The sequence below is a fragment of the Muscardinus avellanarius genome, assembly GCF_963383645.1.
Source record: "Muscardinus avellanarius genome assembly, chromosome: 16".
Taxonomy (NCBI): domain Eukaryota; kingdom Metazoa; phylum Chordata; class Mammalia; order Rodentia; family Gliridae; genus Muscardinus; species Muscardinus avellanarius.
The window spans coordinates 60,713,351-60,727,657 of record NC_137802.1 but is presented as its reverse complement, the minus strand read 5'-3'; the positions used below and the strand labels follow the sequence as shown (position 1 = coordinate 60,727,657).

The 14,307-nt window shown below is 47.6% G+C and overlaps 1 protein-coding gene across 1 annotated transcript in view; it reads left to right on the top strand.

Moving 5' to 3' along the window:
* Positions 1 to 14,307, top strand: part of PRKCA (protein kinase C alpha) — a gene marked incomplete at both ends in the record, with an annotated part of 433,234 nt that overhangs the window by 380,755 nt on the left and 38,172 nt on the right. Inside the window, 5 exons of the mRNA XM_080714110.1 lie at positions 1,222 to 1,359; positions 2,579 to 2,752; positions 6,019 to 6,110; positions 8,526 to 8,588; positions 9,433 to 9,571. Coding sequence (XP_080570236.1) covers positions 1,222 to 1,359; positions 2,579 to 2,752; positions 6,019 to 6,110; positions 8,526 to 8,588; positions 9,433 to 9,571 — 606 coding nt within the window. The remainder of the gene's footprint in view (positions 1 to 1,221; positions 1,360 to 2,578; positions 2,753 to 6,018; positions 6,111 to 8,525; positions 8,589 to 9,432; positions 9,572 to 14,307) is intronic.

Below are 14,307 nucleotides of genomic sequence, written 5' to 3'. Positions count from 1 at the left end.
CCTCCTTTGTTGCTAAAGAAAACAACCTACAAATACCACATTGGCCCCTAGAGCTTGGAGCCAGTCTTGTGATGTACTGGTCCATGAGAATGCCCCTTGGATGCCTTCCCTGTCTCCTTTACCATCTTCTTGGTCACCTACCCAGGAAGGTGTTGACTTAGAGGAAATCCTGGCAACTGCTCGAGAGGTTCAAGCCTCATTTAGTCGGGTCTGCTGCCTGGGGCAGGGGGATGCAGCCTCTCCTGTGGAATGGGTTTAAAGCAAGAGTCTTTGCTCTTGGGACCAGGGTTGTGGCCGTGGGGTTCAGCCAGCCTCAGAATCATAATGTGTCTGACATCCAGCTCCAAAAATGCAGAGTTTGGTGGTGGGAAGGAGTCCGCACCCACTCCGGGTGGCCCTCGTCTCTCCAAGGCTGTTCTTGCTGTCCATCATGACAGTCGATGCCATGAAATCTCGCCTGTCTCCCCTTCTTGCTGAGACCCCTTGCTTTTCTCCATCGACACTGGGGACTCCAGCTCCTCCTGAGACTTGAGAGAAAGTGGCTCCATCCAGGGCCCTCCAGTGGTGTGAGTCTGAAAATAAAACCCCTGCTTCTGGCTCTCAGCGTCCTGGTATCTCTCAAGCTTAAAGGATGTGGTATGTTTTCATGGGAAACCCGATTCCCAAGAACGTCCCCTTTCTTTTCACTAGTTTAATTCTTAAGAGCAAACCAGAACAAAAGCTGTTCTTCCTAACTCTAAGTGGCTCTTCCCCAGAGGACATTCCTCTTCCATTGTGCTTGGGTGCAAATTTCCCTCGTGCTGATTAAGATTCCAAATTGGAAAAGTCTACAAATGAGGAAGACATCTGGACACAGTTTATTTCCTTTTTATGGTAACAGTCTTGAAGCACTGGTTTTCCCCCAAGAAGTTAGCTCTTACCTCCCACATTTAGAAGCAACCGGGCCTTGGCGGGTTCCCAGGGCTCCACTAACTCGGGGTTAACTATGGCAAGAGTTGTTGAGAGGGAAGGACATTTTTTCCACTACTTTGCAGGACTTCCCCTGAGGGTAAGTATAGCTATGGATGTACAAAAAGACACTCGTTCCTCAGTCCCAAGTCCCTTTTCTCACCCCATCCTATCCCCCAGCTGGCGGGGAGCTTAGTTATCAAGCTCTGTGTCCTGTCACTCTTTCCTTGGACAAATGACTGACGGCTTTTCACATCTGTGCTTGTTGTCTAGAAAGCCAAGCTTGGTCCCGCTGGTAACAAAGTCATCAGTCCTTCCGAAGACAGGAAACAGCCTTCCAACAACCTTGACCGAGTGAAGCTCACCGACTTCAACTTCCTCATGGTGCTGGGGAAGGGGAGCTTTGGGAAGGTAAGCAGTGGGGGCCTTTGGGCAGAGGATGTCAGGTCACTTTGATTCCCCCAGGGTTTCCAGAGCAGCCCTTTAGATCTCCCTCCTTTTGGTACATTTCTCTCTGATGCTTCCTCGGCCATTTCACTAAAAACAACTGTCTCCCAAAAGCTCCAGTAGGCTTGCATGAGGGTAGGGGTGGGAGGAGAAGCCAGGCCAGGTTCCACAGCGGTGTATACAAACCTGTAAACATGGAATGGGCAACTGTTTAGTAAACGTCGCTATAGTTTGCATATAGGTAGTGCGCTCGGAGCAGAGGGATGCTCCAAAATGTTGGTCCATCAAATAGATCTCTCAGCTACACATTAGATGTGGACTTATAAGCACGTGAAACTCTGAAGGCATACTGCAGTGGGGGGGGGGGGGTCAGCAGTCAGCCCCCGTGTCTTCATTTGACCTCCGTGGCCCCAAATCTCATGACAGATCCAGGAACTGGTTTCCAGCCTGCCCTCTGCTTTGTCTGAGTTCCCGACTTCTGAGATTATAAAGGCAGTCACATTTTACCCTAAGGTAAAATAGGCACAATTCAGACTAATTCCAGTGAAGAATATCAAGAATATTTTAGCAGCCCAAACAGCACCCTGGTGTGGCAGTACCCTACAAGGGTGAACTGTTCATTTGTGAGTTATATGGAGGAATCTTATTTGTGGTGATGCCCAGTATTTCAAAATCTGTACATAAAGTTTGCATTCGTCAGTTTTCTGTCACTATAATGAAATGCCAGAGGTAGCGAATTTGTAAAGAAAAAAGGTTTACTTGGGCTCGTGGTTTTGGAGGTTCCAGTGCATGGTCAAGTGGCCCCTCCTGGCAGGAATGCAAGGTTGAGAAAACTGCTCGCCACATTGGCCAAGAAGCAGAGAAAAGAGGGAGAGAATGGGGTCCCATTGTTCCCCTGAAGGGCATAGCACATTCCCAGTAATATAAGAACATCAATAAGGCCCCACCTCCTCAAAATCCTACCACCTTCCAGCAGCTCCACACTGGAGAACCAAGTATTTAAACACACGGATCTATGGGGGACACTACCTAATATTCAAACCATAGTCAGTTGGTTCATTTTCCAGATTTGGACGGATGGTTGCTGAACCTGGCCTGGTCTCTCCTCCCGCCCCATTCCTCATCTCCGCCCCGGGACCAGGTGTCCGCTTAGCAATGCTGAGGTTGTCCTCGCTGTTTCCAGGTGATGCTCGCTGACAGGAAGGGGACGGAAGAACTGTACGCCATCAAGATCCTAAAGAAGGACGTGGTGATCCAGGACGACGACGTGGAGTGCACCATGGTGGAGAAGCGGGTGCTGGCCCTGCTGGACAAGCCCCCGTTCCTGACGCAGCTGCATTCCTGCTTCCAGACTGTGGTGAGGACCCTGAGACCATACCTCTGGGGCACCGTAGTCAGCCTACCCCGGGGGCTGTACCTGAACCACAGCATCCCTCGGTAAAGGCAGAACAGATGCCCAACAGAGATGGCAAGACGATCTCACCCCTCCGTGCCAGCAGAGCTGGATCGCCCCCTCTCTGTGATGTCCTCTGTTTGCCAACCTAGCGTTCCTTCCGTTTAATTCAGCAAAGATTTACAGTTGTCCCCCCAACTGTAAATGGTCCTACGTGCAGGGATTCCACCAACGATGAATCAAAATTATTTTTTAAATGGCATATAGCTGGGTGCAGTGGTGCAAACCTGCGATCCTAGTACTTGGGAGGCTGAGACGGGAGGTTCAAGCCAGCCTCAGCTGCTTAGTGAGGCCCCCAGGAACTTAGAGAGCCCCTGTTTCAAATCAAGAAAGGAAGATCAAAAGGGGCCAGGAGTGTAGCTTGGAGGTAGAATGCCCCTGAGTTCAATTCTCAGTACCCCCCCCAAAAAAAAGTTGCATCTGTGCCAAACATGGATAGACTTTTTTCTTGTTTTTATTCCCTCAATGATGTAGTATAACAATAATTTACATGCTATTTACATTGTATTAGGTATAAGTAATCTAGAGACCATTTTAAGGATGAAGGAGGGTATTCATAGATTATATACAAATACTACGTCATTTTATATAAGAGACTTAAGCAACTGGGTCTTTTGGTAGCTTTAGGGGGTCCCAGAAGCAATCCCCTACAGGTACCGAGGGATGGCTGTAAATGAGATGTTTTCTTCATGTGGAGCACTATGCTCAGACTTGGGAAATAAAAAAATTAACAACGCACAGTCCTGCCTTTTGTTAACACCACTGGTTCAGCTGCCGAGCACAACAGTAAAACATTAGGAGACTTAGCTGGGTGTGGTGGTGCATGCCTATAATCCCAGTACTTGGGAGGTTGGAATGGAAGGATTGCAGGTTGGAGGTCAGCCTCAATAACTTAGCAAGACCTTGTTTCAAAATAAAAAATAAAATAGTGCCGGGGTATAGCTCAGAGATAGAACACGCCTGTGTGCAATCCCTAGTATTACAAAAAAAAAAAAAAAAAAAAACCTTAGGAGACTAGGTTTCATAAAAGAGCATGTTTTTGTTTAATACCACATGACGGAATCGGCGAACCGTATCCTGTTTTGTACAGCCCATGAGCTCCAAGAAAGGTCGCCCAAAAGAAATCTAAATGATAATATTTCATGACACATGAAAATTAGACAGAACTCCCATTTCAGCATCCATAAATCATCCCCCAGGAAAGCAGTCACACTCGGGCACTCGCTGGTCACCTGTAGCTGCGAAGGCAGGGTTGAGTGGGTAGTTGTAAGAAACACACAAAGCCTAGAATATTGACTGTCTGACCCCTTATGGAAAAAGTTTGCTAACCTCTGTCATATAGTAAAACTGTTTCAAAAGAGGAGGGAGAAAAATCCCAAAGCAGCCAGGTATGATGGTATATACCTACAATTCCAGTATTTAGAAGGCTGAGACAGGAGGGTCACAGATTAGAGGCCAGCCTTGGAAACTCAGACCCTCCACAGCCTAGCAAGACCCAGTTTCAAAATTAGAAGAAAAATAAAAAAGAGCTGGACGTGGTGGCGCACGCTTGTAAGCCCAGTTGCTGCAGCTGGCCTCAGACCTGTGATCCTCCCTTCTCAGCCTCCTGAGTACTAGGGTTATGGGTGCATGCCACTGCCCCTGGCAACAATTTGGAGCCTCTGTATGCAGAAGCTGGCCTTATTTTCCGAGAGTAGACTGTTTGAGGAGGAGCCCTCTGTGCTTTGGGCCTGTAGAATCTCAAAATGGCAGCTCAGCCCAGAGTGTCCTGTGGGGCGCAGTGTAGGCTGCGAGCTGGGGCCGGCCACTAGGTGTCAGCCTCACGCCGGCCACACCGTCCTCTCCTGCGGCGCTCAGCAGCTCCTGGACTTCTGAACCCAGGAAGGTTAGGGACTGCTAGACAGCAAAAAAGGAAGAAGAGCCACATCTCTGAATGCCCGATTTTTTTTTTTTTTCTGTGTTACTGGGCCTGGAACACAGGGGCACTGTACCTCAAAGCTACACCACCAGCCCTAATTTTTTTTTTCTAGTCTTTTTGTTTTTGGAACAGGGTCTCACTGAGCTGCAGAGGGCCATCTTTAAGTAGCTGAGGCTGACTTGGAACCGTGATCCTCCGATCTCCGCCTCCCGAATGCTAGGATCACAAGCGTGTGCCACCACGCCTGGCCCGGCCCTGTTTCTATAACCCCACTCAAGCTAACTAAGTTTTAGAAAATGACAGAGCAAAGAAATAAAGACAAAATTGAAGCTTGTAACAGGAAAGCCAGAGGCGGAAGCTCCCAGGGCCTCCTCTTGGCTGGTTGCACCAGTTTTACCAATTTGTTTTTCTTCCTGCACCACATTTGAATGTTTAATAACATCTGGGAAATGGGGCTGTTTTCTAGCAGAGAGCAGAGATCAGTCTTTTACCTTGGGGTGCAGCACCGCCAGTGCTTTCTCTGTCCAAGTCCTCAGCCTTGCCAGTCTGTCCCCGCAGAATGTCCTCATAAATATGCAGGCTTATCCAGGTCTGTGATGAATGCCCTTCGCGTACCCAACACTTGGCATACCAGCGACAGAGAAAATAAGAAAACAGGATCTGGGCACATTATGGATGCAAAAGAACATTTGATTAGCCTCTCCTTGGACGGTCCTCCCTCTCCCCCAGCCAGTAAATACTATGAGGCGTGTACCATTAACAAGGCCAACCTAGCCCAAGGGGTGTGTTTTCCAAAGCATCCATTTAAAGACGTTGCTCCATTAGCACGGCCCTCCTAGACATTGCCAACCAGTCTTTTGCACATTTGTACCATCGAGAAACGCTGATTAAAATGAAATGATTAGCCCAAGTGGATTCTTCACACCGTTCCCCAGCTTGGAAATATATGTGTAGGAAAAAGAGGGAAGAGTGTGCCATTACTATAATAAAGAGCATATGTAACCAGGAGACAGACACGTTCGCAGAGAGCCATTAGTCCAGAGTTTTGTAATGACTTTATCCATCCCAAGGCCCTCCTGCAATAGGGTCTGTTACTTATTCTTTCATTGGGGGAAAATTTTTTTCTTAGAAGAGCCCCCATACCGAGCAGATCAGCCAGTGCCGCCCCACATTTTTACGAATATAGAAGCAAATCAGAGCTGCTGGGGTTGCAGGGGGCAGGAGCCCGTCTCACCTGTGACTTGCTCTGCAGGATCGACTCTACTTCGTCATGGAGTACGTCAACGGCGGGGACCTCATGTACCACATTCAGCAAGTAGGAAAATTTAAGGAGCCACAAGCAGTGTGAGTATTTTTTTTTTTTTTAAGCGCTGTGATTCAGGCATCCCAGTACTCTTAGCTGGGAATTCCCGCTGGATGGAACGTCCAAATGTCCAAGGCTGGCTTTGTTCCTTTGCTGTTGCGTGCTGTTGGGTCTGCGCTAGGGGAAGATGTACTAACAGAACCCATCTCACTGGAGCAGTTCATTCTATTTCCAATAAATTGGACATGCTGGCATATTCCCTCATCAACCCATCGCACCCTTAAGAGTGGAGTCATTCACTCGTGTATTGAGTGAATGGTTTTTGCACACCCACTGTGCACCAGACACTAGAAATGGGGAAGGAACAGTATGTCCCCACCCTTGGCCCTCAGGGAGCGCGTTTTCTGATGGAGAAGTCACTGAGCCTTTGTAACGCGTTGCTGTAACTTGAGAGGTGTGCATAGGATGCCTCCCGAGCTCCCCCAAACTGGGGAGCAAGAGCAGCGTGTCCCCAGGTAACGCCCAACAGACAGATGTGGGAAGGGCCTTCCGAGAAGAGGGTGTGAACAGCTGCAGACCTGAGCCCAGGCCTGTGGCCCAGCAGGCAGAGGGAAGAGGTGTCAGTGGGACTTAACCCCATGAGGCTAAATCGTCACTGAGTTCTCTGGCCCAGACAAGAAGGGAAGATGAGCAGGAATTCAGGGGCAGGTGCAAGGAGGTCGGTGAGAATATTTATAAAGCAGAAGAAAGGTGACCCGGTTTAGGGCTTGACCTTGCAGCCAAAGAGGACCAGGCGTCTTTGACAGTCATTGTTGAGGAAAGCAGGCAGAATCCGAAGATTGTGGGGTTGAGAAGAGAGAAAGTTCTGTAAATGGTGTCCTGTCTCAGGCACAGGTGAGAGCAGCCACCCCCAGGGGATGTGGTTTCGGGGAAAGAATCATGAACTCAGCTTGGAGCGTGTTTCTGGGATGTGCCTTAGATGCCGGGATACAGGAGTGGGAAGTTGGGTTCCCTGTGACCATGGAGGAGTCATATGTGGGGACCAGGGCACTCTGGGAAGAGGGAGTTAGATACCTGAAGCATCATCCCATTTATCAAGGGCCAGGATTCTCAGGAAACTCAACAGAAGCCAGCCTCAGCAAACAGCTATTTTATTGCCCTAAATGAAGATGCATGGTGCACATACACCCTGGTTGATCAAGTTAGCAAACAGTAATAGGATTCTGGCTAGTGTTCAATCTATAAGACATAATGGGGGAAATTTTAAACGGGTGCAGGATTATCTGCCCTACAGAAGATTGACTGAAGGCACCATCAGGAATTCTTGGGTAGCAGTCTTTAAAAAAAAAAATGTCAAGAGGGATTTTTCTGCTTTTGTTTTTGTTAAAGAGTAAAAAGCATTTTTAGAAAGACCTGCCCTCATCTCCTCTCTTAACATCGCAAGTGTAGAGCATTAAAAGCTCAGATTGTAAAATCTGAGCTCAATAGCACAGAGCTGTGAGGGGTAGATAGCAAAACAGCCGCCTTGGGCTGTAAGGCAATACAAAAGTGTCTCAGCCAATGCCCTTTCATTCCATTGGTGTTGTATAAAAGGTTTTATTTTTTAATACACATGAAAAATAGTGTAAAAATCACCCATCATCCCATCTCCTGTCCCTCCCCCACGCCGTCCCCTCCTGCAAGTCTTCAGAGGCGGCCCCGTTAACAGCTGGGCCTTGCCTGGTTTTCTTTTCTGTCCTCCTGTAGACACCTATGCTTGTTTTAAGCCGCCTGGGTGTGATATTTGCTCAGGTGCAGACATGTGGCTTCTCAGGCTTCAGAGACTCCTAACTGCCTTGCAAATTCGCAAACATCCTTCCGCGTGTATTCTGAATTCGGATATTAACCTGTTAATGAGTTGGAAATAATGCCCATAACCGCTTTTCATTATAAGATATTTAAAAGGGCAAACTCGGGTATGAATCACAGTGCCTGTCCCATTAGTGATGGCACTTGAGGGAGAGAACGAGCTGGCGCAAAGTCTCCCATGCGCGGTGTTTGTCATCCGGGAAGTAATTGTATTTTCAAACACCAGCGTAGTGTGGCCATGAGTAGGGAAACGGAAATCGACCGCACTCTGCCATATCCCTCACGTACAAGAGCCGAACACATATCTGCTCTTTAAATGATGAGATTAGAAATTACTTGCGAAGCAGTAAATGATCTAGTCACCTTTCCCAGTCAAGAAAAATAAACCTGTCTCATTGACTTTATGAGCCATGTTGTTCTTGGGGGAGTTGGAGGGATGAAAGGGCGGAGGGAAGGGGGGAGGACTGCAAGAACACAGTTAAAGTGATGTCGGTCTCAGAAAGCCTGCGGTCTTACCCTCTTTCATCTCGTTGATGCCTGAACACGAGTCTGCAAAGTGTACACATGTGCAGAGAAGCCCAAAACCTCAAGCACGTTGTCTTTTGCAGATTCTATGCAGCAGAGATCTCCATTGGCCTGTTCTTCCTTCACAAAAGAGGAATAATTTACAGGTGCGTACAGAAGCTCTTCAGCCGCAGCAGCGGCACTAGGAGAGGTTTGCTGGGCCTCTGCGGGCATGTAATTCCAGGATGGAGACCTTCGTGTGGAGTCGGTCACCCCCTGGGAATGCAGACCGGCCGGGACTCACCCTTTTCTGCACCCTCATGATGAATCAATCAGAGTTACCCTCTGATGTCTAGACCTGAAAGATTTTTATATCTTATTTCTACTTTCTATGAGAAAACATGTTCTTTCTCGCCACTGACAGCTCCTTCCTCCGCCTTGTGTTTGGACTGGAGGTCAGGGAGGTGGAAACCGAACTGCCGTTATAGATTGCTGTTATAGATTCTCAGAAAGGAAGAGAACACGTAGAACTGGGGGGAGGAAAGGGGAGAAAAAAAACTATTGAATTCTGTTCTTTCAGTTGTTAGCCGCAGCGGACGCCTAGTGCCAAAGAGAAGAATGTCTTGCAGGATTAATTGAAGACTAATTAAAAGGACAGGCAGGAGGAAGGACCGTGCAAGGTGGTTCTAAACCCATCATTTCCCAAACCTGGCTGGTTTTCAGCCTCTACCCTGTGCAGAATATGAATAAGCCAAAGGACTGGAATCTCCCCAGACCTGATAAATTGGACTCTCTAGATTCAGGGGCACAGCCAAGATTAGAATCACAATTCAGCCATCAATCAGTCATTCAGGATTTAAGTGCCTACTATATTCCAGGCTATATATGACACAATAATTTCTGGTTCGAGCGCTCCAGGGACTTAAAGTGCCACTGAGATAACAGCTGGGCGGAGAGCAAGCTCTGTCACCTGGGCGGGGAGGACGCTGACAGCGACCTGCTTCCTTGCAGGGATCTGAAGTTAGATAACGTCATGCTGGATTCAGAGGGTCATATCAAAATCGCCGACTTTGGGATGTGCAAGGAACACATGATGGATGGGGTCACGACCAGGACCTTCTGTGGGACTCCGGACTACATCGCCCCCGAGGTAGGGATCCCCGCTTCTTGTTCCATAGACCGGGACTTTCAAACTCCCAACGCAACCTCCACGCAGAGCGTGGGGATCAGTGGTTTGTTAACTTGATGTGCGGGTCGCAACCACCAAACAGTCTAAACTAGACTAACACAGAAAAAGGGCCCGGGAGAGCTCACCGCACATGAGGCCATGTCTTGTTTCATGGAGATTTTATGGTTCTGTTTGTTTTGCTTTGTTTTATGGTACTGGGGATAGAACCTAGGGGCCTTCTACTTCTGGATTACACCCCGCAGCCCTGTTTTTTATTTGGAAACAAGGTCTCACTACGTTGCTGAGAGCCTCGCTAAGTTGCTGAGGCTACCTTTAAACCTGTGATCCTTCTGTTTCAACCTCCCAAGTATTGCAATTACAAGTTTGTTTGTTTGTTTGTTTGTAGTACTGTGGATTGAACCCAAGGCCAGTCTACCTCTGAGCTATACCCTCAGCCATTTTTACTTTTTATTTTAAAATAGGAAGTTGCTGAGGGTATTGCTAAGTTGCAGAGGCTAGTCTCGAACCTGCAATCCTCCTGTCTCAGCCTCCCGAGTATAGGATTACAGATGTACACCACCATGACCAGCTAAACGTTTATATTTGTTATGTGAGCCAGTCGCATGCACCTTTGAAACGTGTTTCTTACATGACCATGGTCAGGGTAATCTAAGAGATACTCGGGTGAGGGAAGTTGGTCCTGACAGTATTCTGCCTGGAAAAGCTGGGTTAGGAGGTGATTGCAATAATGGTTTTTCAGTAACATCAGAGTGATCGTTTCTCTGAACTACATGTTATACATGAAGTGTAATTTAGGAAGAACAGATTAGTGTGGCTACAAGAGGTTCCATGACTTGTATCTTCACAGCCGTGGACTCTACTGCTCTTTGATATAACACATTTCTAGGGAAATTTCTTTCTACTTTATGAAGCTTCCTACATGAGAATGATAGAATGGGTCTTCGTGTAGTCCACGTTCTGTCTGCATGCCCCAGCATGTAGAGAGCAGCGTATTCAAAGCTGGGCGGCCTGAGGTCTTCATAGGGTCTCAGCTTAGCTGTGGGCAGTGTAGACTCACCCATTCAACATAGTGGCCCATTCATTCACCTTGGCCGCAGTAGCGACAATGGGAAAGATGAGCTCAGAAGTCAGACTTATGTGAGCTTTAATCTTGACTCTATTGTTTACAGGCCTTGAGGACTCAGGCAAGTTTCTTAACCTCTCTGCCCTTTGCCTTTCTTCAGTGTCAAATTAGGAATAATGTTACTGTCTCCGTCAACTTTCTCCCTGCTGTAATCCAAAACAACTGACCACACAAACATAGAGGAAGGAGGATGTATTTGTTCACAGTTTGAGGAGATGTTGGGTTTGGTTCATGTAAGGCTTGGATATGTGGATCTTGGGGCCTAGGGGTGGGAAACAGAGAATGGAAGAGAGTAAGGGCTTTGCTCTCACATTGTGTAGATGAGAGAGAGAGGGGGGAGGGAGAGGGAGAGGGAGAGAGAGAGAGAGAGAGAGGGAGGGAGGGAGGGAGGGAGGGAGGGGGAGAGAGAGTGTGTAAAGGGATTCAAAGACAAATGCACAGTCTTTAAGGCCACACCCCCAGGGACCCACCTTCTGCAGCCTAGGTTACCACCCAGTAAATCCATTACAAAGGATTTCTCCACTGATGAGATTATAACCTTCATGACTTAATTATATCAACTCCAAACATGAGTTTCTACACCTAACCACAACTTGTAAGAACTGATAATTGACCCTCACTACTTGTACCTAGAATGACCCTCAGTGGTAGTCATTATTCCAAAGGGAGGCTTAGTTTCCTTTCTTTCTTTGGGGCTTTTTTTTATTGTTGTATCCCAATGCAACATGGAAACAGAATTCACTTAGAAATTCAAAATCTGAAGGCACACAGCCAGAGGTGTTGTGTTATCACAATATAAAACTTATAGAAGTCCACCTCTCTCCTAAAAAAGCTCACTCCTTAGTACCTTGAGGCATAACCCAAACTTAGTCATGTGACCAGTAGGGAGATGGTACAGAGACAAGCACAATCTCTGGATGCTGTGTGGATGCAGAAGCTTCCTACCAGCTGACAAGTGCAGAGCAGGTTGTGATTCAGAGACAGGAGGGCTCCAGGTAACAGCCCAGCAGATGTCATAAAAGCTCCATGACTGACAGAGGGTGGTGGCTTTGAACTTGACATCTGGGGAAGCCAAGCTCCTGCAGATCACACAGATCACTACTTGTGTTCGGTGACACCTCGGCCATCTGATGGCACCAGGGATGACAGTGTCCCATAGAGATGAAGTTTTCCATACCATGAAGGTTTCTCCATTTGAATCACTGGTCTTTTTTTTTTTCTAACATTCAGCATTAGTCATATAAATTTCCTAAGGCTTCTTACTGTCTGAAAGAGCCACCAATTTAGCGCTTAAAACACAAAGTTCTGGAGGTCAGAAGTCCAAAATCAGTCTCTCTGGGTTAAAGTCAAATTGTTGACAGGTGGTTCCTTCTGGAAGCTTTGGGGGAGCGTGTTTCCCTGCTTTACCCAGCTTCTAGAGGTGCCCTGCATTCTCTGGCTGGCGAGGCCCTCTTTCACACTTCACATAGAATGGCTTCTTCCAGCCTCTCTCTGTCTCTTCTGACCTTGACCCTCCAGCTTCCCCTTTCTCTCACAAGAACCTTCTGCAGGCCACCCAGGGAATCTCAGGTCATCTGCTCATCTCAAGACCCTCAGCCTCCTCACACCTGCAAATCCCTTCTTATGACATGAAGGTAACATAGTCAAAGAGCCCTGGGACTAAGACGTGAATATCTTTTCAGGAGAGGGGACCCAATTCAATTTCACACTCATGTCAACATCTCTCTGCTGGGTAACCTCCTCTCCTCCTTCCTCCAGATACTCGGAAACATACTCCTAGCAGAGCTGGGTAACTTTGGAACTCTTTATACCCAGAGACCGACATCCTCTCACTCTAAATGCCCTCATTTCTGAAGACTTTGCTTCTCTCTTGTCTGTACAAATAATAATAAAGGGAGTGACCACTGTTTATTGAGTGTCTTCTGAGGGCCAGGCATCATATATATGTCCCCTCACTTTGCATCATAAGTCCCATGAGGTCACCCCAATCCCATTTCAGATGAGGCTACTGCAACGGTAGTAATTTGTCAGAGGCCATGTTACTAAGCATGCTCTCTTAAGCTTTCTCCAAGTCAGATCCATCTCCCGACCTTCATGCCACTCACTACACCAAACCCTCAAATCCTTAGCCATTCCTGTGTAAGCACCACATTCTAGGTACTTCCTGATGCACCAAGCCTGATGCTCCCAGGGTTGCAAATCCCATCAGACAGGTTCCCTGCCTTCTGCGTGCCCACAGCGTAGGGCAAGAGACACGCCTGCAAGCAAGAGGAGCCACAAGCCGTGTTTAGAGTCCAGTAGACTCTCACTGGAAAAAAAAAAAAAAAGAGCTGTGCTACTGTGGGGAATCAGTCATAATAACTAGGTCATTAAACCTTTTTGCAAGCCATTTTCTTCATAACGTTCTGGAAGTTGATATATTTGGCCCCCAAAATACTTGAGGCACAGGGAAAGCCCAAACAGGTTCAAGGTTTCAGAGTCTTCTCAAAGGTTAAATTAGCTGTGTCTTCTGTGTAAATCTTCCTGCCAAGCAGAAGCAAAATAATTATCTGAAATGGCATTTTCTGTAATAGGCAAAGCGGAGGCTTAAATGTGTAGGGCTATTTGTTCAAAAAGCTTGAAATCGATTAATACTGTGGCATCTCCCTAACCAGAGAAGACGGGCCAAGGCAGAAAATGTCACTCGCAGATGTGACTTGGGAATTGAGATGATGCCCAGAGAAAGGGAGCCATTGAGCAGATGACTTCTGTAGCCGACGGGGAGGGCCCTCTTTGCTTTGACATTGGCTTCTTCAGGGCCAGTGAGAGTCCCTGAGAAAGCTGGGCAAAAGCTCCATGTGCAGTTGACCCCTCTGACACTTAGTGACCTCTGGCCTGTGAGATCCGGCCACAGATCAAAATTTTCCTCTGAAGCTAAGACTCAAGTATGAGTGTTGTCTTCTTTCTGGAAAAAGAAGCCAAAGGGCAAGTGTTGCCTCTGCCACTGTCCTTCCATGCACACCCTGCTCCAGTAGCTGTGAAGCATGCTTAAAATGTGCCACACACAGCTGGGCACGGGGTGCATGCCTGCCATCCCGGCTCTTGGGAGGCTGAGACAGGAGGATCACAGGTTCAAGGCCAGCCTTAGCAGCGTAGCGAGACTCCCAGCAACTTAACAAGCCCCTGTTTCAAAATAAAAGATTAAAAAAGGACTGGTGTATCTTGGAAGCAGAATGTCCCTGGGTTTAATCCCTAATACCAAAAATAAAGAAATAAACAAAACGTGCTGCACGGGGCTGTCCTTGCAGCCTTGCTGTGGTGGGGACCCTGCTAGATGGAGCAAAGAGCTCTTCACCTGGGGTGTGCTGACTGTGCGCTCCTTGCTGAGCCCTCTGAGCACATCTTGTGTGTCCTAAATTATGCATGAGCAGAGGTTCTGTGACTCGCACTCGTGGATGGATTTGGACCCACGACCTTCTGATTCCAGAGCCCCTACATTCTTTGCACCAATTGCATTATCTCTAGAGTCATAGGAGAAAAGGAAGTTAAAACATTAGCCAGGCGTGGTGGTACAGGCCTGTAACCCCAGCATTGG